Here is a 24935-nt window from a genome sequence, read left to right as displayed (position 1 = left end):
CAGAAATTTGTTTTGCCCATCCTGAGGCTTGAACTGCTGGGCCTGGGCACTGTTGCTGGACTCTTTGCTCAAGATTAGCACTGTAGCACTTAAGGCACACCAAATCTGGCTTTTTCTGTGATTAATTGGAGGTAAGAGGCCCCGGGGACTTTCCTGATCTGGCTGGCTTCAAACCACGATCCTCAGATCTCAGCCTCCTGTACCTAGAATTACAGGCGTGAGCCACCGATGCTAGGCAGAAATTTTTTTGGGGTCTCTCTTTTGGTATTGGGGATTGAACCCAGAACGTTGCACTTATGAGGCAAGCACTTTGCCACTGAGCTACCTCCTAGCCCCTCAGAAATTTATATATATATATATATATATATTTATTTAAAATTTATTATCCTTTAGTTGTCCAAAGGGGTGGGGGATAGGAAATTGTCACAACTGCAAAATTGTCTTTTTTTGAATTAATCAAGCCCCTTAACGGATTCACTCCAGATGCCAGATATGTCCTGGTCACATAAAATTAACCCACAAGGACAAATGAGGGAAGGCAACCTAATTCTGGGGAAAGCAGAGATCCTACCAGGCAATGCCCGTCAGGAGTTTCAATGAAAGCCCCTCGCCTTTTTGTTTTATTCTTCTAAGGATCAGATGCCTTGGAAACAAACACTTCCTGACTGACTGACACCATTAGTGCGTCCCGGGATGGCTCGGCTGAGGAGTGCCGCACCCCCCGATAACTACTTTTAAGGGGCAGACACGTGCCACGGGGAAAGAGCCTGAACACCCCCAAAAAAGAACACGGGTTTCACCAAGCCCTGGGTGTCTGGAACCGCGCAGCCGCAGTGCGGAGGAACCCGGCCCCGCCCCTCAACGTCATAGGAGCCCGCCCTCCGCGAGCTGTGGGTGGGCGCGGGACTCTGTGACGTAGGCGCGTTCGCGCGGCGTAGGTGGAGCTAGAAGCCGCCTTAGGGGGTTATAGGGCGACAGCGCGGCCGCCATTTTGTAGGGTGTTTGTCGCAGCGCCTGGGCTGGCACTACGGCGGTTTGGCGATATTTCTCGGCCAAAAGGCCTTTTGCTTTTGCGGAGGTAAGTCTCCCGGGGAGTCGTGCTGGGCTGGGTGGCTGTCGAGCCTTGTTTCGATCTGAGAGCCAGGAGTCGGTGGAACGCCCGGGTTCCGGTCTTTGGCCTGTGGAGACTGAGGCGGCGGTTCTTGCGGGGCACTGCCCAGCTGGTGGCTTCAAACCCCTAAAGCTGCCCGGGCGTCGCATTTCGGCCGTAGGCCCTGCTGTGAGGGCCCAAGACGCCCGGCTCCGGGAACCTGGCTTGGCCTCACGCTTCGGGTCGACGAGCTAGGCTCTTGATTAGCTCGGCTCTTGATTAGTTAGGCCTGAAGGCCTGAGGCCGTCGGGCGACCCCCGGAGGGCCGCGTTCCCGAGGCTGGCCTCGGTTAAGCGCCTCCTGGGCCAGGCTCACCTGAGTCGAACGCCTTGCCCTCGTCTCCGTGGGTGTCTGTGCCAACAGCCCTGGCCCAATGCCCTGGGGAGGTGGAGTGGAAACTGGGCGAATCCAGGTGATGGAATTCACCTGGTGAAAAATGGGAGAGGTTCGTCCTTTTGTGCTAGGCGTGTTTGTGTGTGTGCGCGCGCGCGCATTTTACTGCAAAGGTGAGGCCTACCATTTTTTTGCAGAAACAAGAGCATTTTTGATAGTTTTGCAATGTTTTAAGAAGCCGGCCCTGCAAACTAAACTGGCAAGTCACCTGGTCTTTGGTTAAAGATCTCCTAGCACATGTAGGATTTTAAAAAGTAATTAGGCACTGTAATAATTTTTAGGTAGTTTTTCTTTGTGTATGAGGAGCTTTTTCGAGATTGGATCCAGGAATCTGCTCCTGGCCTCCCATGAAAATATTTCTGAATATTTACAGGAGCCAGGATGGTTTGAGGGAAGTACTTGAAGACTTTATCTTGTAAGAGGATTTGGTTGTGATAGACTGATAGGTGGGTAAGAAACAATGCAATCACATCTTGCAAAACCTGTCTAATGGCTGGTTATAATGATGACCCTTAGTCATCATCGGAAGCTGTGATTTTGCTTGTGGTTATTTAACAGTGCATCAGGGAATGGGGATGTAGCCAAGTAATAGAGCTCATGCTTCATGACTTGAAGTCCTAGATAGTCCCCAGAACTGAGTGCATAACCAAGCTGAGTTACTAATTTAGGTTACAATTTTGGTAATTGAACGATTGGGGTTGGAAGAATTTCACTAGTGATAGAAACAATTCTGGGAGCTTTTCTGAAAAAGTTTTAGGGCTGGAGAGTGGCATAGTTGTAGAATGCTGACTTGCATGCATGAAGCCCTGGGTTCGATTCCTCAGTACCACATAAACAGAAAAAGCCAGAAGTGGCACCGTGGCTCAAGTGGTAGAGTGTAACTAGTCTTCAGCAAAAAAGAAGCCAGGGACAGTGCTCAGGCCCTGAGTCCAGGACTCACCAAAAAAAGTTTCTTTTTTGCTCTTGTTCCAAGTAAATTTGTTGTTGTATTTTGCTTTGTCATAGTGAAGTAACTATGACTAGATCACACCTGAATAGTTGTTTTCTTTGTATGAGAAGCTTAAAAGGATAAGATTTTTGTTTTGTCAGTGCTTTCTCTTCCTTTTTTTTTTTTTTTAAGTAAGGAACCAGACAGGCCAGATTAACAGATTACCTGATGGACATAGAATTTAAGTGAGCAAATGAATTAAGCTTAAAATATCTGAATGTTTGGGCTGAGGGCATAGCTCAGTGATGAAGCTTGCGTAGCCAGCACTGAAGAAAAAAACACATCCAAAATACAAAGTCTTATTGGTGATGCATCTCTTAGGGAAAACCTTCCAAGAGAATTGAAGCTGCCTCCATTCAAAGACTTTAATCCAGTTGAAATCATTGAAATTTTCACTTGGTTTGTTTGCTTATTTCTCAGTGACTGACGTTTAACTAGATTGGTTTTGATCCATTTTAACCTGTTCTAGCTTTGCTGAGTTGTGAAATTTTTTTGCCATTTAAACTGTTAGCAGAATTTGGACCTTGTTAGAAGTTTAACTGTTTTGGAAAAGCATTAAAATAGGGAGTTAAATTGTTTGAGCACAGATAAGTCTGGAAGGAACCTAGGCTGTATGTTAGAGGTTGCAGATGGAGTCTGGGAATTGTCACCATCTTGGTCTGGTGTCACTGACATGCCTCAGGGTGTGATCCTGGTTTGCTTTTCTCATAGGTTAACACCCCCCACCCCAATTCAGATCTACTACAGCAATTCAATTTTACTTTAAGAGTAACTGCTCTGGGGTGGTGGTGGCTCATACCTGTAATTGAGTCTGTAACTGAAGGATGATCCAAAAAATAAACTTCTAAGGGTAAACATTACCTTTTGGTTTCTCTTCTGTTTTTCTACTGAATAGCATTTCCTATCCACTTCCTCTTTTTTTTCAAAGCCTGGGTTCATTCTAGGATTCAGAGAAACTCTGTGTACAGTTTGAGAAAAATAATCATTAATGAAAGACTTTACTTTTATTTTTTTCTTGCCAGTCCTGGGCTTGGACTCTTTTAGCTCAAGGCTAGCACTCTACCACTTGAGCCACAGGGCCACTTCTGGCCTTTTTGGATATATATGGTGCTGAGGAATCGAACCCAGGGCTTCATGTATACAAGGCAAGCACTCTTGTCACTAGGCCATATTCCCAGCCCCAAGACTTTACTTTTAAACCAGTCACTTCCCATATTTGACATACCCATTTCTCTCACTTGAATTATTTTAGTTATACTTTGCCAGAGCTGTATGGCATTTGTGATATTTATCTTTAAGTCAACTCATTGTATCCTTAACATTTTAATGGAATGTCAATAACTAGAAATGCATTATAAATAATAGGTAACAAGCAAAAAATGCTTTTAGTTAAATATTGTTATTTGTACTCTTCTCCCCACCCCGGGGGCATAAACTCCGGGTCTGGGCATTGTCCCAGAGTTTCTTTTTGCTCAAGGCTAGCACTCTACCGTTTGAGCCACAGCACCACTTCTGGCTTTTTTTATGTGGTACTGAGGAATTGAACCCAGGACTTTATGCATGCTAGGCAATCACGCTACCGCTAAGCCACATTCCCAGCCTGTTAACCATCATTTAAGTACTAGGTTTGTGTTACTCAGCAGTCGTTTGACAATCCAGTGGGATAGTGCTTCGTATTTTGTGAACCTTAAAAGATTTTAGAGCCTGTATGATCTTGTGCTGGATGTTTACGTAATGTTTAATAATATAAACAACCATCTTTAGCCTTCACAGCTCACTTTCCCTCCTGGTTAACAGATGCGGCATTCCAAACGAACTCACTGCCCTGATTGGGATAGCAGAGAAAGCTGGGAACATGAAAGCTACAGTGGAAGTCACAAACGGAAGAGGAGATCTCACAGTAGTACACAGGAGAACAGGCACTGTAAACCCTATCATCATTTTAAAGATGCCGATTGGTAAATTATTATTCTTAAGCATTTTAGCCCTAATAGTTTTAATGGTATGTCATTTTGCTTACATAGCCTTCATCTGTCATGTTACTTTAGAATATAGGAAACAAAAAAGCTCTTAGTGGCAGAATAGTCTTTACAGATGCTGGCTGAGGCCAAACAAAGTTCCTGTTGTCTTGTCTGAAGGTGTCTGGGAGTGCTGGGGATAGTTGATTAGTAAACATACTCAAGGGCAGTGTATAACATGTTCATAGTGTACTTAGTATACTTGCTTAGCCTGTATGAGGCCCTGGATGTAATACCCAGCATCATCAAAATGACAAAAACAATGAAAAACTCAGGCAGAAAATTATATTCAGTAGCATAAATGTTTGGCAAAAGTGATGGTGGAATGTGTAGTGAGTGTCTTTAACTTAGAAGTAAGGGAGATCCATTTAGGGATGCTCATTGTTTTTGCAAATGAGATGGTTAATCCAGGTGAGAAAAAGCGCATACTTTTTGAGACTGTTAAGTACATTGGGATTAGTCATTTATGTTCTACAGGATCTATTTGTAGAATGTAACCTGGAAGTTTTAGAAATTAAAAAAAATTCCTGAAATGTTTTTAGCTTATTCTAAGAATTACTACTTTACACAGGTAGTTGTTAATAATTTAGGGAAAGGCCTTGATAATAGTAACAGTAGCATGTATAGTAGCATGGTTTTTTGTTGTTTTTCCTTACTGGAGGCATTACTTTTATACAGAAATAAGGAAGTCTTTTTTTTTTTTTTGGCTAGTCCAGGGGCTTGGACTCAGGGCCTGAGCACTGTCCCTGGCTTCTTTTATGCTCAAGGTTAGCGCTCTTCCACTTGAGCCACAGCACCACTTCTGGCTGTTTTAGTAATAAGGAAGTCTTAAAAGTTCTAAAGATCACAGGTTAGGTGAGTAAGAGTTTCTGTCTTCCATTGATTTCCCTTTCTCATTTGTTTTCTCCTTGTTTGTGCAGATGTTCCATTGGGACTGTTTACTAGATTGCTTTCTAAATTAGCCAACTGGAATTCCTTTTAAAAATCATATACTATACTTCCTCTTTGTTCTATACAGATTTGCTCTGCCAAACAGTGAACTTGTTTGTAGGCTGAGCAGACTAACTATTTTGTCAAATAGTTCCATAAAGGAAAGGAGAAAGTTTATCGCAGGATTTCAGTGACCAGAGCTAATTAATATACACTTCTATTAAAATGACATCTGTACCTCATAAGTACAAAACAAGTTTCTTGAAACCTAAAACATAGTACTATTTATAGGTTATTAAACATGTAGAAAGGAAGTGATTTGAGGGATAACAGCTTGTACATGTTCATAGGTAGATATATAAACATATTAACACATCATGCCAATGAGTTATCTTCTTTGACAATGACACCAGATATCTTTGGTGGTAATTGTTCACCATAACCTAGACTATTCTGACAGCTTCTTTTTGAAGGCTAAAAATCTGATTCTTGCTGCACTTTTACTTTTTTTCCCCTAGAAAGCTTATGCCAAGTTATAGAAAATGTACTTTCATGCTGCCACCATTCTTGGCCATTTTATTTTATTTTTTGCCAGTCCTGGGCCTTGGACTCAGGGTCTGAGCACTGTCCCTGGCTTCTTTTTGCTCAAGGCTAGCACTCTGCCACTTGAGCCACAGCGCCACTTCTGGCCATTTTCTATATATGTGGTGCTTGGGAATTGAACCCAGGGCTTCATGTATATGAGGCATCTTGGCCATTTTAAAAGGTCAAGAATTTTAAAGGTGTTTGAATTTTAAAATTGATAGTGAATTTGTTTACTGTAACATATTTATGTACCAGATGACTTTTTTTTTGTCAGCCATGGGGCTTGAACTCTGGGCCTGGGCATTTTCCCTGAGCTCTTCAGCTCAAGGCTAGTGTTCTACCACTTGAACCACAGTGCCACTTCCGGTTTTCTGGTGGTTAGTTGGAGATGAGTCTCATGGACTTTCCTGCCTGGACTGGCTTTGAACCGCAATCCTCAGATCTCAGCCTCCTGAGTAGCTAAGATTACAGGCATGAGCCACTGGCACCTGGCCCAGATGAACTTTTTTAAAACTTTTTGTTTTTCTGTTGAAGGGTGTTATTTTTACTGACTTAGAAGAGCTTTTTTCTATGTGTAATTATTTTATCTCTCATCTTTTTCTGATTGGTCCTTTATCAATCGTTGGGCACAGTATACTAAAATGATGTATACTAAGATGATATATCAGTGTTAGCTGTAAACACCATTTTTATATATTGTAGCCAAAACCCTTAAATGCCTTTCTTATAACATCAAGCATCAAATGTTAAACCAGAAATTCTCATAACTATGGGAATAGGAATCACCTTGGTGGTATTGTGAAAATTCAGATGATCAGATCTAGACTTAGTATGACTAGAGGCCTACATCATTTTTAATAGATTCATATTTGATATTGTTACTAAACAGACCGTCCTTTGAGAGACAGTTGTTAGCTTGGCACATATATAAGGCTTTAGTGATTTATTCTTAGTGAGAGAAATTGATCTACATTCTCCTAGGTGAAAATTGTGCTCGCTGGAATTGTCTACTTATTGTTTCTTGAGTAACAAGTAGACAAATTCTTTTAAGCTGTTGTGGCTGAAGGTGCTATGTAACTGTAAGATAGATGAAGTTTTTATCCTCTGAAATTTCTTTCTGCCTAATACTTTATGCAACATCTGGACTCCTTTTAGACTCTCTATCTTTATCATGAGTGCTTCCCTGGCCATTTTAAGGAGATTGAGTTCTTTGCCTTCTCTGACACTAAGCACTCAATGTAGCCTTTCAACTTTTCCCATATTGTTAGGCTTTATTTGAGCAGTAGTCTCAAGTTATTTGTTGGCATGGATTCTGCCTAACATAATTTTACCTCCTATAGGATCTGTGTAGAAATTAAAAAGCATTGCCCATACTCTCATCAGTTTTGGCTTTTTTTGAAAGGCTACAATAAAATATTCACTGGGCATTTAGTGAATATTTTTAAAAGTTAAATCAGTCTGTTCATTCCGTCTACTTATTTAGTTTATATAATCTTTAGACTTTGGGCAGTAGTTTATCCTGATGATATCACTCACTTGTTACTATATGGATTGCTTTTTTTGTTTTGGATTATCAACGACTCCAATTTCACTGTGCATTCCATATAAAGATTAGTGTTAAGTATTTTTTTCATAGAAAAATATTTGACCTCTTATAGACCAAATTACATACAGAATTAAACAGAAAGCTCTAAAGAATATGTTAATTTCTAGGTTGTGGAGATCTCTCCCTGACAGTTTCAAACCAACGAGTGTAGACTCACAGCTTACCTTAATAAATACCCTGACTTGTTTTCTACTAGTAAGAGCGTAAAATAGACAGTAGGGTATAAGAAAAAGTTCTTATATCTCCCCAGCCTGAATTAGATGCCAAAGGTAGTAGTTTTAGTGATGTTTCCCTTATTTCTACCTAGAGCAGCATCCTTGCTGAGAGAATGATAGCGTATCTGGGGCGTAGAGAGGGGTGAGGGCGTTCAAGGCAACATCTGTCACTCCATTGCTTGTCAGGATTATTTTAGTTCATTTGTTGTCTGACTGGGCAGGTGTCCCCTCTCTCCCTCAGTGCTCCATGTGCATCCCTCTTGAAGCTTCGCACTCTGTTGAAGAGGACACTCATCCCAGGTAGAGAGGGGGAGGGGAACTGGGCCACTTTTCTTTTCATCAGCTCAAGGCTACTTAACTGGGACCCATTGATTTTTTTTTTTTTTCCTGAGTTCCATGACCTCTATGAAATTCCTTGCCAAATACATATTTTTGGGAAGAGGTCCACAACTTGCACCAGATCTCAAGGGATCTGTAGATCTAAGCACTTGATAATGATCTTTTCTATTGTATTTCTCAAACAGAAATGTCAGGAAGTTAGAAATGTAAAGAGGCAATAAAGTGGTGGGACTTTTGTAATCTGGGTATAAGCAATTTCAGGATCCCTTTCTCATTTGTGGAAGATATAGTTGAGATGTCTTGGTCATGCTTAAGGCAGTTCTCAAAAGCTATATTGTCTGTTGTAGGAGTAACATCTTAGAAATACAAAGAGGAGAGAGAGGAGATAGAATTGATGATAAGATAAATTCCATCAAAGAATTCTCTGTGTGTGCCAGTGATGCGTAAACACACATTAAAAGAGAAAGGAATCCTATTTTGCCTCCTCCTGTGTTGGTTCTGAGAGAGGAAAGGAACCTAAGTTTTAAGAGGTGCATATATCATCACAAGATTGAATTTTAGAAGAATACTTTAGTGATATTTTTGGTCCTTTTCTAGATGGTAAAAGAACATTCAGGTAAACATCAAACAATTTGACTTAAATTTTATTCCTTGATGTGAAGTACTTGACAGCAGTTTTTCCAGTTTTTGCTTGTTGGTTAAAAGTTACTTCTTAAGCTCTGCAAGATAAGTATGAATTTTAACTCGATTTCAACTTTTCTTTAACTGAGTGAGCTGTTTAAACCAAGAGTTCTTGAGTGTCTTATTTGAAGCACATTCCAGAGTGAAGAGAATAATTTGAAATTCTTTAATGTGTTTGCAGTCATTATTTAGAAGCAAGGTCTTTGAATGAGAGAGATTACCGGGATCGGAGATACGTTGATGAATACAGAAATGACTACTGTGAAGGATATGTTCCTAGACATTATCATAGAGACATTGAAAGCACTTACCGAATTCACTGCAGTAAATCCTCGGTTCGAAGCAGGAGAAGCAGTCCTAAAAGGAAGCGTAATAGACACTGTTCAAGTCACCAGTCACATTCGGTATGATTGATTTTGTTTTTAGTTTGAGTGGATTCTTATTTGTATATAAAAGCCCTTAAGGAGCTGATAAGTTTCTAAAAGTTCTTTATATGTAAAAATATTTGGATATATTAAAATTATGTATTTACTTGAATCCTTAAAGGAAACTACATTCTCATAGCTGACCTGTATATTAGCTAGCTTTCATTTGCCCACATTTACTCATACTCTGTAGATAGGTCATGAGTTTGTTGATTTTTAATAGTAAAAAATATTTATCTTATTTTTGTGTTTCTTTTAAAAAATGAAGCACCCAGTTTTCTTTCAACTTAAATATTTTTTTTTTTTTACTTTGAAAGAAACATCATTACTAATAATTGGAACCAAATAGAGAAAGTTGCACTGTTGTGTATCTGTGCTAACCTGAGTGCTGTAGAGGCCATAGCTCATCTTCTGCATCTAAGTCGGTTAGACATTGTGAAGATGGGTGCTGAGTGGGAAGCGTATTTTAAAGGCAGCTTTTTTTTTTTTTTGCTGTAATTCTGACATGTTCACTTGGTTTAATCTCTACACTTTAAGTTAATTTCCCACCCTAAGTTTCCTTCAGTACAAAAACTACTAGATTGAACACTGAAATGACTAGCTTTTATTTTCCCCTTTATAATCATGTGTATGTTTAAATGTTGCTGAGTAAGAACAATTTCAACTAATTATGACATTTTAAAACATTTTTCTTACAAATTAAGACATTTCATCTCACAGCATATTATAGTTATAGCAAGAGACTAGTAAATCATGACATTGCATTCTTTAAATTTCAGACTTCAATTAAATCAGTATTTTAAAGAGACAATTGTGATGTTTTTTTCTATTGCCACTTTAAGTATCTTATCTGAAAATCTGTTCCTTGCCATGTTTTTCTTCTGTAACATAAACTGTGCCCTGTGAATTTCTGGGGACTGAATTTGAAATTGCTCCTGCCAACTGTTCGTGGCCTGGTGCTTATCTGAATGCCTGAATATCTCCCCGCTGAATGAATTGCGTATTCTGCCCTGAATTCACTCTGATATATTGATTGGCTGGACGATCTTGGTGCTGCCCACTTGCCGGTTCCAGAAGAGCCACCGAAGGAAAAGATCCAGGAGTATAGAGGATGATGAGGAGGGTCACCTGATCTGTCAAAGTGGAGACGTTCTAAGAGCAAGATGTATAGAATATTTTTCAACACTTTTTAAACTTTGCAGACAGAATAATCTTTTAAAGAATAGTTTGTCAGCGGGGGGCTAAAGAACTCTTCATTGCTTGTTTGTTTTGTTTTTTGTGGGTTTATTTGTTCTTTTGTATTTCTTCTTTTCTGTATAATTTAAATATATCTACTCTAAAGTTGCAAGATAATCAGTGGAATTTGAGATTAGAGCAAGACAGATAGCTCTATTGTTTTTGTAGCAGCTGAAATAACATAATTTGAGTGCTGAAACCTTAGTTATGCTTTGATAGAGATCATTTGAAAATATTCCACAAGCATTCATTGTTTGAGTAACTAGATAATTTGTACTCAGGTACTTATACCTCTTTTTTTCTCCCTCACTTAGATGAAATTGTGGACACTTTGGGTGAAGGGGCCTTTGGCAAAGTTGTAGAGTGCATTGATCATGCCATGTAAGTTTGTTGCTGTTGCCTTTTTTGAACATTCTGTTTGTTTTTGATGGGGAAGGACTCATAATTGAGATGAAGTATATTTGAAGTGGTAGCTATGTTTTTTCAGAAAATACTCAACAAAATACCTTGAATTTGTCAGGTGCTGGTGGCTCTCACATCTGTAATCCTAAATTCTCAGAGAGCTGAGAGATCTGAGGATCACGGTTTGAAGTCAGCCCAGGTGTGAATGTTTGTGAGACTTTTATCTCCAGTTAATCACAACAGCTGGAAGTGTTGCTATGGCTCAAGTGGTAGAGTGCTAGCCTTGAGCAAAAGGAGCTCAGGGACAGTGCCCAGGCCCTGAGTTCAAGCCCCAGGACTGGCAAAAAATAAAACTAGAACTAGATATGATTTTTTTCAATGCTAACACATTCTACCAAATGGAGTTCATTCAGTAATTGAATTCTTTCAAGTGAAGAGTCTCATAATTTAGGCTCTTGGCCTTCTGTAAGATATTCAGTTATTTAGGGGTTATAATAAAATATATCTAGATTAACCTGTTAAACTGTGTAAATTATATTATTTAGGCCTAAAGAATACAATTCAGTTTTTTCCTAATTAGGGCTAATCACTGGTAATTTGAAATGTGTAAGGTATGATGTCATATAAAACTAAGGTACTAGAGTTATTCAAAACATTTAATTCAGAAGGGCTGGGAACGCAGCTGAATGGTAGAATATTGCCTAGCATCTTGACCCTAGATGTCCAGAAGAAGTCACACAGAGCAAAAGAAGAAAATCTTAGCAGCTGAAGCCAGGGAAAAAGAACAGTTTCCTCCTTTAAAAGAGCACTGGGCATTCAAATCCAAATTATTGAAATGAGGCACACTAATCAGTTTGTGACTTCCCTGCTGCCTCATTTTACCAATTTCCTCCAGGTATTCCACCTTTGCCCACTTTCTTGTAAGTAACCTCTTGAAAGAATTTAGTGAAACTGCACTTCGCTTAAATACATAAATTAAGATGATCCAAATGGCTATGATTTCCAGCTAATTAAAAGCAAGAATTTTAAAATAAAGCATCTTTATATAGTATTACTCACAAAAATGTGAAATGAATTGAATTTTATAATAATGCTTTGAAATGTGTTTAAACTTATAAAGAAGTTATAAAGAAGGAGAGCTCCATTTGACTATATTTGCTTTTATATATGTACATATTTTAAAATTTTAATATACAGTTCTCATTGAAGTTTTACCAGTTGTCATACTAATGTACTTCTAAAGTTTTGAGATTTTATTTTTTTGCCAGTCTTGGGGCTTGAACTCAGGGCCTGAGCACTATCCCTGAGCTCCTTTTGCCACAACACCACTTCCAGCTTTTTCTGTTTATGTGATACTGAGGAAGTGAACTCAGAGCTTCATTCGTGCTAGGCAAGCACTCTACCACTAAGCCACATTCCTAGCCCAGAGATTTTAGTCACTTAATATTTATTAACAAAAGTATTCTAATGAACAGTATTCTATTAATAAAAGGAGAGTTGTTTTGTTCTGCTCAGGCTTTGCTTGAGCAGTGATCCTCTGGGTCTCCATCTCCTTAAGTAGCTAGGGCATTACAGACATGAGCCACTAGCACCCAACTCTGAAAAGTTTTTTGAAGTATCTTCCTGAGATTAGTTGGGCTTTGTACAGATAACCATAGATAAATATCTCAATGGATATATAGCAATGTCTGTTCCCATTTTCATATTTTTTTATGATAGAAACACCAAGACAACTTTTTGGCTATATAACTAAATATATGGATTGTAGGAATTTTGTTCCAGCTTGTTTTTGTGGTACTCGGGATTGAACTTGCCAGGGCAAGTTGTGGTAACTAGGGTTTGAACTAGGGCTTTGCATTTGATAGGCAGGTACTCTGCTACTTGAGCTGTGTGTTGCCATGCTTCTAACCCCTTTTTGCATTTTTATTTTTTATTTTTTTGCCAGTCCTGGGCCTTGGACTCAGGGCCTGAGCACTGTCCCTGGCTTCTTTTTGCTCAAGGCTAGCACTCTGCCACTTGAGCCACAGTGCCACTTCTGGCCATTTTCTATACATGTGGTGCTGGGGAATGGAACTCAGGGCTTCATGTATATGAGGCAAGCACTCTTGCCACTAGGCCATATTCCCAGCCCTGCATTGGTTATTTTTAAGATAGGGTCTCACTTTATATCTAGGGGTAGAATCCTCCTGTGATTTCCTGTGTTACTAGAAATACCATTGTATTTCCCCAGCAGGGATAACAGCTGAGGTGCACTCAGCTGTTGGTTTAGATGGAATCTGGAGAACTTATTTTTTTTGCCTTTGGGGTTTTAGGAGCCAAGAGTCTCACGAACTTTCCTGCCTGGGGCTGCACTTGAACCGTGATTCCCACATCCCATCCTCCTGAGTAGCTAGGATGACAGACATGAGCCACCAGTGCCCAGCCCCCCAAGTAATTTTTAATTAAAAAAATTTTTTCTTGGTTGTACTGGGGATTTAACACCATTTTTGCATATATTAAATACGTACTCCACCAAGCTGCATCTTCGGCTTCTGTGTTTTTTGTTTTGTTTTTTTGCTGGTCCTAGGGTTCAAACTCTGGGCTTCTAAAGGAGCATAAATGCTTGAGGCTAGTGCTGTGCCACTTGAGCCACAGTGTCACTTCGGGTTTTTACTGTGATTAATTAGAGATGAGTCATGGATTTTCCTGCTCCAGCTGGCTTTGAAGCTCATTCCTCAGATCTCAGCCTCCTGAGTAGCTAGGATTGTAGGTGTGAGCTACCAACACCGGGCTCAGCTTCTGTTTTATAGCAATCCTTTTGACGTGTGCTGTACATCAGAGGGAGATTGTTATCCAAAATACTTATATACCAGGCGTTGTGGCAAACACATGTATAATCCCCAGCTACAGAAACATGTTTATCTTATATTTCACAGTTTTAATTTCATTGTTGGAAGTTTGAGTGTAAAATTTTAGGAATATTCAAATTTGTAAATATTAAGGAAATTGGTTCTTCACATAAATTATATTTTCTCAGAATGTTTTGAGAAGATATTAGATGGAATGTAGTATGTAATATGCTCTGAAAACTGATTTTAGAAAAACAGCATAAATGGGCTGGGAATATGGCCTTATGGTATTGTTTGCCTCATATACATGAAGCCCTGGGTTCGGTTTTTGTTTTGTTTTTTTTTTTGCCAGTCCTGGGCCTCAGACTCAGGGCCTGAGCACTGTCCCTGACTTTTTGCTCAAGGCTAATACTCTGCCACTTGAGCCATAGAGCCACTTCTGGCTGTTTTCTATATATGTGGTGCTGGGGAATCAAACCCAGGGCTTCATGTATACAAGGCAAGCGCTCTTGCCACTAGGCCATATTCCCAGCCCATTTATTCTTCAGATCCACATACATAGAAAAAAAAAGCCAGAAGTAGCGCTGTGGCTCAAGTGGTAGAGTGTTAGTTAGCTTTGAGCAAAAAGAAGCCACCGATAGTGGTGAGGCCCTGAGTTCAAGCCCCAGCACTGGCTGGCAAAAAAAAAACAGCATAGAAAAATTGGCAGCTACAAGCTGTGTTTTACCTGGGCATGGTGGTGCAGGTCTGTCATCTCAGTATTTAGGAGGCAGAAGCAACTTGAGGTCCATTTTGGCTTACGTAGTGAGTTCAAGGCCAGCTATGGTTAGTAAGACCCGTTTCAAAATAGAAAAATAACTGTGCTTTAGAAGATACATGATTTTAACCTATTGTTCATCTTGCTTTTAAGGGATGGCTTACATGTAGCAGTGAAAATTGTAAAAAATGTAGGCCGTTATCGTGAAGCAGCACGTTCAGAAATCCAAGTATTGGAACATTTAAATAGTACTGATCCTAATAGTGTCTTGTAAGTATAAATTTGAACCAAGAACCATCTTATTACAAAATAAAAAATTCTTTGAACTGAAGTATCATTTTGCTCTATTCTAGCCGATGTGTCCAGATGCTAGAATGGTTTGATCATCATGGTCATGTTTGTATTGTGTTTGAACTGCTGGGACTTAGTACCTATGATTTCATTAAAGAAAACAGCTTTCTGCCCTTTCAAATTGATCACATCAGGCAGATGGCCTATCAGATCTGCCAATCAATTAATTGTAAGTATACTTGATACACTTTCAAACACCAGAAAATGTTTTTATTACATGAGCAGTATATTAAAACTTGTTACTTTACAGGTAAAGATGAAACTCCTTTGATCACCATGTTCACTGCTCTCTCTCCTCCCTATAATACCAGTACGTTTCTAAGCAAAACTAATGATGTCTTTTTGTTCTCTTTGTAGTTTTACATCATAATAAATTAACCCATACAGATCTGAAACCTGAAAATATACTATTTGTGAAATCTGACTATGTAGTCAAATATAATTCTAAAATGGTAAGTTAAGGACTTTCAATTTGGGTGGTTGTCTTTAACTTAGTGATCTTTGAGTGATGAAGTTTACTTCTGAGTCTCATTATGTCCTGTTGTGTAACCAAAACTGGAGTAGGACTAGGGTGGTAGTTGAATGGTAGAGCACAGGTACCCTTCTGGTCTTTGTCATGAATTTAGACAAAGTGATAATCCTTGGGCTGTAAGTATAGCTCAGTGGACTGTTTGCCTTGAATCTGTTAGGACCTGGTTTCCATCCCTAGCACTAAAACAAAAGAAGGAAAGATAATTCGTGTACAAGTCTTTTGAGTGGTGATATAAAATATTTTCTGTCCTTATTGAGCTTCATTTTATTTGTCTCTAGAAACGTGATGAGCGAACACTGAAGAACACAGATATCAAGGTTGTGGACTTTGGAAGTGCGACATATGATGATGAACACCATAGTACTTTGGTATCCACACGGCACTACAGAGCTCCAGAGGTCATTTTGGGTCAGTAAACATCAGACTGACTTGTACTGTGATAAAAGAGATTTTGTTGGAGTAGGGACGGGGTCATGGCAAGTACATCATAGTTACGTGGTTTTGAAGTAGGTAACTGTTTTCATGCTGTCATTAAAGCATGGTTCTGGTAAAGTGCTAAGGGCGGCCAACTCTAGACATAGCATAGATATATATAAGGCCAAGAGTTAAAGAAGAATTTGTCAAAGACAGTGGTAGTATTTCAGATCAGGTGTTACTAAAAGTTCTAAATGTTACCAAGCAAGGGAGCATTGGTATAAATCTAAAATTAGAATCATTAGCCTTGCGGAAAAGGGATCTGGAGATGAGATTAGAAGTAGGCTCTGTTTTTACAGAGCCTTCCTGAGGGTGAAGATAGAAGTAGACGAAAGAACCAGGTGCTATAGTACAGGGCAGCCAGTTGCCTTGGATGTTAGGATTAAGCAGGTACGGTGCAGGAAAGATGGATGTGGAATTCTAGATATTAGAGGTGGTTTTCACTTGGGGGAGAATAATATGCTACTGAGGTTTCAGCCACCTGGGGGAAAGCTGGAATGGTTGATGAGAAGTTAAGGAAGGACATTTGTCTGAACCAAAGCTCTTCTGTTAACTCTAGAAGCTGTACTCCATTGGTAACCACTGTGTTCACATGAGGGGTGTCATAGATGTGAAAAAATATTATGAAGTGTGTCGGAGGGGCACATGTCTGTAATCTCAGCACTTGGGAGGCAGAGTAAGGATTGGGGCTTGGAGGCCATTTTGAATTGAACATAATGACTTTATTTTTAACTTCAGCAGTATTACTGAAAATCATTGAAATGTCTTTACAAGTAAATCCCTTTATTATTTTACTGTTCATTATTTATTCCGGTCTTGAGGTTTGAACTCTGGGCCTGGACTTTGTCCCTGCACTTTTTTTTTTTTTTTACAAGGATAGTGAGTGCTGTAACATTAGAGTCACAGCTCTACTTCCAAGTGTTTAATTCCTTTTTTAAAAAACATTGGTTGTGGGGCTTGAACTTGGGGCCTGTGGGCTGTCCTTGAGCTTTTTCACTCTACCACTTTGAACCACAGCGCTACTTCTGGTTTTCTGGTGATTAGTTGGAGATAAGAGTCTCACAGACTTTCCTGCCTGGGCTAGCTTTGAACCATAATCCTTAGGTCTCAGTTTACTGAGTAGCTAGGATTATAGGCATGAGCCACTGGCACCTAGCTTAACTCTTTAAAAACAGTTTATCCTTTTCCAGTTGAGTATAGGCTTAAGAATAACATCAGGTGTTTTATTCTTCCCTGAAAAGTATTGCCATTGGAGCTTTTTTTTTTTTCATTTTTGTTTGTATGTTACATGTTTTTTGTTTGTTTGTTTTTGAGATGGGATCTTGCTATGTAGTCTAGATTGTCCTGGAATTCACTAGGTAGCTTCTGCATCCTGAGTGCTGGGAGTACAAGCCTCCATCACCACACCCGGCCTTAGAATTCTGAAGAATAAATTGCAAAGGATCATGTGTATAAAGAGCCTGAAGTACATTGTGGCTCCCACTCTGTGAACTTAAATTTTGTCTCTTAAATTTTGCTTAGAGCGCTCGCTTTGGCAACAGTAAAATCAGAACGATTAAGAGAAGATTAGCATGGCCTCTGCACAAGGATGACATGCCGATTCATGAAGTGTTTCATTAAAAAATGATAAATTTTGCTTAGAGGTCAAACTGTTGGTACCTATTCTAGTTTTTGTTTCTTTTAATGGCAGAAATAAAATCTACACAGTAAGATGGTGATAATTGATAAAGACTTAAGTTATTACATTCTGAGGATAATTATAAACCTATATTTGTGCTAGTAAAATGTAAGTAGCCATAAGCCAGTCATGAATGGATACAGATTTTAGTTGTGGTGCTCCCCACCACAACAGCAGTTCAGAGAATATACCTGGAAAATGTTTGTCATCCTTTTACTTTTTATATAAAGTATCTCACTTCAAGTTAAAAATGCTGTATTTTGATAAGAGCATGTGGATTATAAGGTCTTGCTGAACAGTTGTAAACAGTGTAAACCCTAGTCAGGCTTTGGTATCTCATGCCTATAATCTTAGCTACTCAGGAAGGTGAGATCTGAGGATTGTGGTTTGAAGCTAGCCTGTGCAGAAAAGTCTGAGACTTAACCACCAGAAAACCAGAAGTGGAGTTGAAGCCCCATGGCCAGCTCCCCCTCCCCTAAAAAAAGTGTAAACCCTGAGTTTGCTGTCATTCTCCAAATGAGACAATGTAGAGTGTACCTTACAAGCAAGGTTTCGTATGTTAGCAATTAAGAATTGTAGCATAATTATTAATGTGTTTATTTATATTTGTTGTCAACAGCTTTAGGTTGGTCTCAGCCTTGTGATGTTTGGAGCATTGGTTGCATTCTTATTGAATATTACCTTGGGTTCACGGTCTTTCAGGCAAGTATCTAGGCCATTTCATGAAATAATTTGTAATGAATTTTAAATGTTTAAAGGCATATTCATGTTTCAGAGTCCATCCCATGCTTGAGGTTAAAATGTACACATATGCCAAATGGTCATCCCTCTCTAGAACCACAGTTAAGTGAAATTTACGGTTAATAAGTAGTCACAGCTCATTTTGCACACATGGTGGTTCATGAATATCCCCATCTTTATTATAGAGCTTCATAAATCAGTAGTGGCTGGTTTTTAACTCAGCATTGATTTTTTTTTTTTGTAGAAGACTTCAGAAGCAACAGTATATTTACTCTTTATAGTTCAATATCTGTGATGTTAGTAGTTTCTAGGTTGAAGTGCATATAAATGAAAATAATACCTCTGCACTCCAGGAAGTCTTGAAAAAGGCTTGAAAATGGTTACAATGTAATGTGTTGGTTGTAAGGAAACAATGTAGCAAATGTTAGGGGGAACCCAGAGGAGGTAGGTAATTAAGTTTCCTTAGAGAAGAAATCACTGAAGTCCAAAGGGAATTTCTATACATGCCATCATAAAACTGGAGTGTCCTCTTAGGTGTATCAGGAAGAAGGAATAGTAGAAATGTAGAAGAGCAGAGAGACAGGATCTAGTCAGGGAAGTGTGGCAATTGTGAGAACATTGGCAGCCATGTAACTTGTGTGCCTCTGAAAGTTATTTGTTTTATCCTCAAAGTTAGTGCTTTCAAAATACAGACTGGCCAGAAATTATTTTGTAGAGTTGCCATTCTAGACTTTAGAGATTGTCATTGCTTTGTAAATACTACAGTGGTCCATTTAGGGAAAGATACTAGTTGATGGTACTGACTTTTTAAAATAAAAGTCTTATTTGGCAAAACAAAAAGTAGCCAGCCCCGTTCCACTCCCCCGCCCCCTAGTTTCACTTAGTTTGAAAAGTCTTCTGAAAGCCTTAGATCGTGTACCCATTGAAAAAAGAGAATTGAGGTTTTGATAGAGGTGCCCCAGGGTTCAGCTTTGTTTGAGAGAGGGTTGTGGAGATCCCAGCCTGATATATAGTGTTGACTTGAAGTGACAGCAGTTTAAGGGTAGGATTTTAATTCTGTACTATAAAACAAAAAATGGTAGACTTAAGAAACTTTAAGAAAATGTAAAGCTAGCCAGGTGTGGTATGTATGCCTGTAATTCCAGCATTTGAGAGGTTGAGGCAGAAGGATCACAAGTGGATGGCCTACATAGTGAGCTCCTGTCTCAAAACAAAAGCAAAAATGGTGAAGCTAGTGAGGCATCATTAATAATGTTTTAAAGTTAGTATACTAGGCATTGTAGTTGATAGATTTATGAAGCAGGGGCAGGGAAATGTGGCTTATTGGTAGAGTGCTTGCCTTAGCATGCATGAAGCCCTGGGTTGGGATCCTCGGTATCACATAAACAGAAAAAGCTGAAAAGTGGTGCTGCCGCTTAAGTGGTAATAATAGCCTGATATAGCGTGCCTGGGCCCTGAGTTCAAGCCCCAGGACTGGCAAAAAATAAATACAAAAGTACTATTCATAATTTCTCTCTCTCTCTCTGGACAAGGGTTGACACACGTCATGCCTGATGGCTTCCACAAATATGCCTGATGCCTGTTCTGTTTTTGTTTTTTTAAGAAATGGGATAGATATCATTTGAACCTCTCTGCTTAAAGTGCTTTGGCCATTTAGAGGATGTTTGCCAGCTCTACTCTAGAAGTGTGGCATTCTTAGCCATACTTAGTAAGCTTCTCGTCTTCTACTCTAGCCAGTGTGTGTTACTGTGTAGTTATTAGAATATGAGCTTTGGAGTTTACTGTTCAACTTTCCTCACTTATGAACCCTGACTTGGAGCTAGTATTTTAACGTCTTGTGAGAATTTCTGAGACTTTTTACTATCTAGTATTGTTAATTGTAAATAAATGGACTTCCCAGGTCATCCTTAAACAGTGCAAGAAATAAAAACGAGGGCAGCTGTTCAGTTTGCCATTGAATTGTATTGATGCTGCTCAGACCTCACTAATCCATCTCAAAGACTAGACAACACAGCTCACTCAGTTCATCTTTGAAGAATTGTGTAGCTTTCTAGATGAGTTCACAACATAATATTCTTCTTATGTTCACTTTAAAGATGGAGAGTACTGAATTTCTTTCTTCTGTATTTTTTTAGACTCATGATAGTAAAGAACATCTGGCAATGATGGAACGGATATTAGGACCCATACCAACACACATGATTCAGAAAACAAGGTATGTTTTAAGACTAAATACCTTGGTGGGGCCAGGTGCCAGTGGCTCAAGCCTATAATCCTAGCTACTCAGGAGACAGATCTGAGGATCACAGCTTGAATCAGCCTGAGCGGGAAAGTGTGAGACTCTTAGTTATAATTAACCACAAAAAGCTGGAAGTAGAGCTGTGGCTAGTCTTGACCAAAAAAAGCAGAAAAATCAGGGACAGTGCCCAGGCTTGAGTTCAAGCCTCAAAATTGGCACAAAAATACTTTGGTTGGGTTTGGATAATGGCCCCTATTTAAACTACAAATAACAACAGGGTCTGTAGATTTTACAAAACAAAAGCCAAAAAAAAAAAAAAAAAACCCCAAAACATGCCATCCTACACCTTCCTTAAAAATGTTCTATGATGATGATGAAAAAGTTTAAAAAAAAATTTATGTGTTTTCCTAAATTGATGTAAACATAATACATAGAATTTGAAAAAGTGAATTCTTTGAAGTTGAGTCATAAATTTGAATTAACCTGTGTTGCTGACCAGCTATATGTCCTTGGACAAGATTTTTAATCGTTTCTAAACGCAGTTCCACCACAGAAGTCACCTTGATTGCTCTCTAGGCAGGGCACTGTGGCTCGAACCTTTCAGCTACTTGGGAAGCAGCGAGCTGGAGGATTATAGTTCAAGACCATCCTAAGCAAAAAGTTCACAACAGTCCAACAAAAAAATTGAGCACAGGGTACTCATTTGTCATCCCAGCTGAGATGGAAGCATAAATGGGGGGATTTATGAACTAGGCCAGCCTGGCCATAAACATGAGAATTCTATTTGAAAAATAGGGAAAGCAAAAAGGGCTGGAGGTGTGACTTAAAAGTAGTAGAGCCTTTGCCTACCAAACACTAAGCCCTGCATTAAAACTCCAGTACCGCCACACAAGATTTCCAGTCTCACTGGTCTAGTGAAATCAGCCTTTATAGGAATTGGTCCAGGAGTCTGGGATTTTTTTTTTTGTTTGCTTGTTTTTGTTCATCATTTTGGCTTTTAAACAATAGAAAAGAGTTCTGTCCAAGTTTCAGAGGACAGAAGTCCAGAAAGTCCAAGCAAGGCCATGTTCTTTTTGTAGGTTCAGGTAGGGGGAGAAAGTGTTCCTTGCTACCTCTAGTCTTTGGTGGTTTCTGCCATCTTGACTTTGCTTCTCCCCTATGTTTTTTTGTCCCTGTATCTAAATTTCCCTGTTGCCCTCCTCCTCAGCTGGTCATGCTGGAGTTGGGGCTAACCCTAATCTAGTTCATCTTAGCTTTGTTCAAATAAGGTTCTGAGTGAACATGAATTGTAATGGACATGATTTCATCCTTGCCCATTTCCTACTTTGTGCCATTGCAGCTACTAACGGATGAGTTTTCTGTTTGCAGCAGTTTTTTTTTTTTTTTTTTTTGCCTCCAGCCTAGGTTTGCTGTTTATTTTTAAGATGGGAGTCTCAGACTTTTTTGACTGACCTCAAACTGCAGCCCTCTGGATCTCATCCTCCCTTAGTAGTTAGGATTGTAGGCAAGTGTGGTACTTGAGAGCAATTCTAGTTCATATAGTAAAACCTAGAGAAGACAAAAGAAAATACTACATGAAGTGTCATATAATTGTTGCTGAGGTTTCAAAAATTATAAGCAGATGTGTATGTCTGTACTTGTAGAGATAGTTATGCATCCACCCCCCCGTCCCCTGGTGGATCCAAGATGTGGATCTTTGGTTTGTTTGCTAATTTTGACTTCTTTTCTCCTTGTAGAAAACGCAAGTATTTTCACCATAACCAGCTTGACTGGGATGAACACAGTTCTGCTGGGAGATATGTCAGGAGACGCTGCAAACCGTTAAAGGTAAAGGCAAGATTCAAAACTAAGAACAATAATGTCTTCACTACCAGCAGTATCTTCTGTTAACAAAGCACTCTCCTCTTCCCCCAGGAGTTCATGCTCTCTCATGATGAAGAACATGAGAAGTTATTTGACCTGGTTCGAAAAATGCTGGAATATGAACCAACCAAAAGAATTACCTTGGATGAAGCCTTGCAGCACCCTTTCTTTGACTTATTAAAAAAGAAGTGAAATGGAAATTGGTGGTCTTACTATATACTTCTCTAGAAGAGATTACTTTAAGACTGTGTCAGTCAACTAAACATTCTAATATTTTTGTAAACGTTAAATTATTTTGTACAGTTAAGTGTAAATACTGTATGTTTTATATCAATAGCGTAATTACCTTAAGTATGATCTTGATAATGAAGTTAAAATTAATTTTCCTTTTTGACATTAGTTACCATTTTTAAAGGCATTTGGTATATCCTTTGTGTCCAATGATAAATGTGTTTGATCTTGTCTTTTGTACATGGAGGTCAACTCTGAAGTGATTTTTTTTTCCCAAGTAAAAAGGAAATCTTGGCTACTTACATTCTTAAGTGAATATTCTTTTTTTTTAACCTCAGATTCAGGATGAAGTTTTGTGTAGTTGTTGAATAACTAGGAGGAGAATTACTAATTCTGGTTAGGCAAACTGGAAACCAAAACCATAGAAATGTTGGCTATGAAGGATTTTCTGAAATGGCAAATATTTCTACCTAACAGACTAAATAAACACTGTCATAGGCTTTTATTCTTTTACTAAATTAACGCTGAAACCATGCTGTTTCATGGAAAGTAGGTACAGGTGAACAACCACCAACAACCCATAGGCAAAAATTTGTTATAGAGGGGCTGGGGATATAGCCTAGTGGCAAGAGTGCCTGCCTCGGATACACGAGGACCTAGGTTCGATTCCCCAGCACCACATATACAGAAAACGGCCAGAAGCGGCGCTGTGGCTCAAGTGGCAGAGTGCTAGCCTTGAGCGGGAAGAAGCCAGGGACAGTGCTTAGGCCCTGAGTCCAAGGCCCAGGACTGGCAAAAAAAAAAAAAAAAAATTTGTTATAGAAATTTCTGACAGAGGCACGAACTGCTTAGTACTAGCCCCAGGTCTGGTAGACTGATGTGTAAGCATTCACTTCATTTGATAAGGACTTGTCATTAAAGCCTAAGCCTCCGGGGCCGAGGGGTGCGTGCCTGCTCAGGCTGCTCAAGGCACTGGGCTCCAACCCAGCACCACAGAAATAAAACTTCACACCTTAAGTGGTCAGAATTTCAATTTTCCTGTCTGTGGCTCACAACACCCTTTGCGATAATAAAACTTTCTAGTTAGTGTTCAATCGTAAGTGAAATAGTATATGGTATTATTGAACAGCTGGTTATGAGACAAACCCTAATCTCTTCTCTTATTTTGATTATTTTGCTGTATTTCAGACTGATGAATCTTGCGTAGTATTTGATCTGCCTTGACTCATCCAGCATATTTTTCCTCTCCAGTAGTGTTAATTTTAACCTTTAGAATTTTGTTGGTTTTAAAAAATATTTCACATTTTTCTACCATTTACATAGAATATAATTCATTTTTATATCCTCATCTATGCCAGTCTTCTTATCTCTGTTTATGGATATTGTTTTTTAGTGGTACTGGGGCTTGAACTTAGAGCCTTGCACTTGTTAAGCTCTCTACCATTTGAGCCAAGCCTCCAGTCCCCCCCCCCCCTTTTTTTTTTGGCCTGTATTTTCAAACAGGGTCCTGTGCTTTTTTTTTTTTTTTGCCAGTCCTGGGCCTTGGACTCAGGGCCTGAGCACTGTCCCTGGCTTCTTTTTACTCAAGGCTAGCACTCTGCCACTTGAGCCACAGCGCCACTTCTGGCCATTTTTATATATGTGGTGCTGGGGAATCGAACCCAGGGCTTCATGTATATAATGTAAGGCAGGCACTCTTGCCACTAGGCCTTAAGCCCAAGTTATCCTGGAACAGCAGTCCTCTTGATTTCCATTTCTGAGTAGAATGAAGACGGGTCTGTTTTCCTGTGCAACAATTATGAAATTCATTACTTGAAACCTTCATTATCAATGTTCCTTTGTGACCTCATCTAACCTCACTATAATTGCTTTAGAAAATAATCCTTGTTCTGTAAGGTATTTTGAGATGCTCCTGATGACTGCAGCGACCAGGTTGGGTTTGTTGTACGTTCTGTTAAGGTCTATGGCTCTCGGCATCGCAACTCTCCCTCTTCCTACAGATCACTGTGACTTGCCTGTGCATGTGAGGGGTGAGGGAGAGCCAGGGCTTGTACTTGGGGATCCTTGTGCCTGTCCTGACAAGAGTGCGCTACATGAGAACTAGGTCCTCTGCATGCCAGCTTCACAATTGTGGGGAGTGATGGCCGGTGGGTAGGACCACTTTGGTTCCTGGGCTTGTGTGAGTTGGGAGCATGACATTATAGAGGCCCCTCGTGGAGCACATCCCACATTCCAAACAGCTGCCTTGCATCCTCAGGATTGCCTCCGAGCTG

The 24935-nt window shown here is 39.5% G+C and overlaps 1 protein-coding gene and 1 non-coding gene across 5 annotated transcripts; both read left to right on the top strand.

The window, feature by feature from the left end:
- Nucleotides 1-920: 920 nt before the first annotated feature.
- On the top strand, nucleotides 921-22964 carry Clk4 (CDC like kinase 4). Of its 4 annotated transcripts, none has more exons than XM_048333851.1 (13): nucleotides 921-1078; nucleotides 4329-4489; nucleotides 9087-9309; nucleotides 10405-10495; nucleotides 10881-10947; nucleotides 14707-14823; nucleotides 14907-15073; nucleotides 15262-15356; nucleotides 15715-15844; nucleotides 18208-18290; nucleotides 20465-20544; nucleotides 22305-22395; nucleotides 22483-22964. In XM_048333851.1, exons 2-13 carry the CDS (start codon nucleotides 4329-4331, stop codon nucleotides 22621-22623), a joined length of 1446 nt encoding a protein of 481 aa, XP_048189808.1. In that variant the 5' UTR covers nucleotides 921-1078; the 3' UTR covers nucleotides 22624-22964. The 4 variants fall into 4 exon arrangements, with proteins under 4 accessions (XP_048189808.1, XP_048189807.1, XP_048189809.1 ...); XM_048333850.1 differs by lacking the exon at nucleotides 921-1078 and adding an exon at nucleotides 3315-3381; XM_048333852.1 differs by lacking the exon at nucleotides 921-1078 and adding an exon at nucleotides 8127-8185 and having other exon boundaries at nucleotides 4350-4489.
- LOC125342255 lies at nucleotides 17428-17533 on the top strand. The gene has a single exon (XR_007209191.1). It is a non-coding gene; the product is annotated as a U6 spliceosomal RNA (small nuclear RNA).
- Nucleotides 22965-24935: the final 1971 nt, after the last annotated feature.

Source organism: Perognathus longimembris, chromosome 25 (assembly GCF_023159225.1).
Source record: "Perognathus longimembris pacificus isolate PPM17 chromosome 25, ASM2315922v1, whole genome shotgun sequence".
Taxonomy (NCBI): domain Eukaryota; kingdom Metazoa; phylum Chordata; class Mammalia; order Rodentia; family Heteromyidae; genus Perognathus; species Perognathus longimembris.
Note: the sequence above shows the minus strand (reverse complement) of the source record. Positions and strands in the feature narration are given on the sequence as shown.

Coding starts and splice junctions, on each gene's coding strand:
- Clk4 (XM_048333851.1), top strand. CDS start 4,329: ATGCGGCATTCCAAACGAACTCACTGCCCTGATTGGGATAGCAGAGAA. Junction 15,074..15,261: donor GATCTGCCAATCAATTAATT/GTAAGTATACTT, acceptor TTCTCTTTGTAG/TTTTACATCATAATAAATTA. Junction 15,845..18,207: donor AGCTCCAGAGGTCATTTTGG/GTCAGTAAACAT, acceptor TGTTGTCAACAG/CTTTAGGTTGGTCTCAGCCT.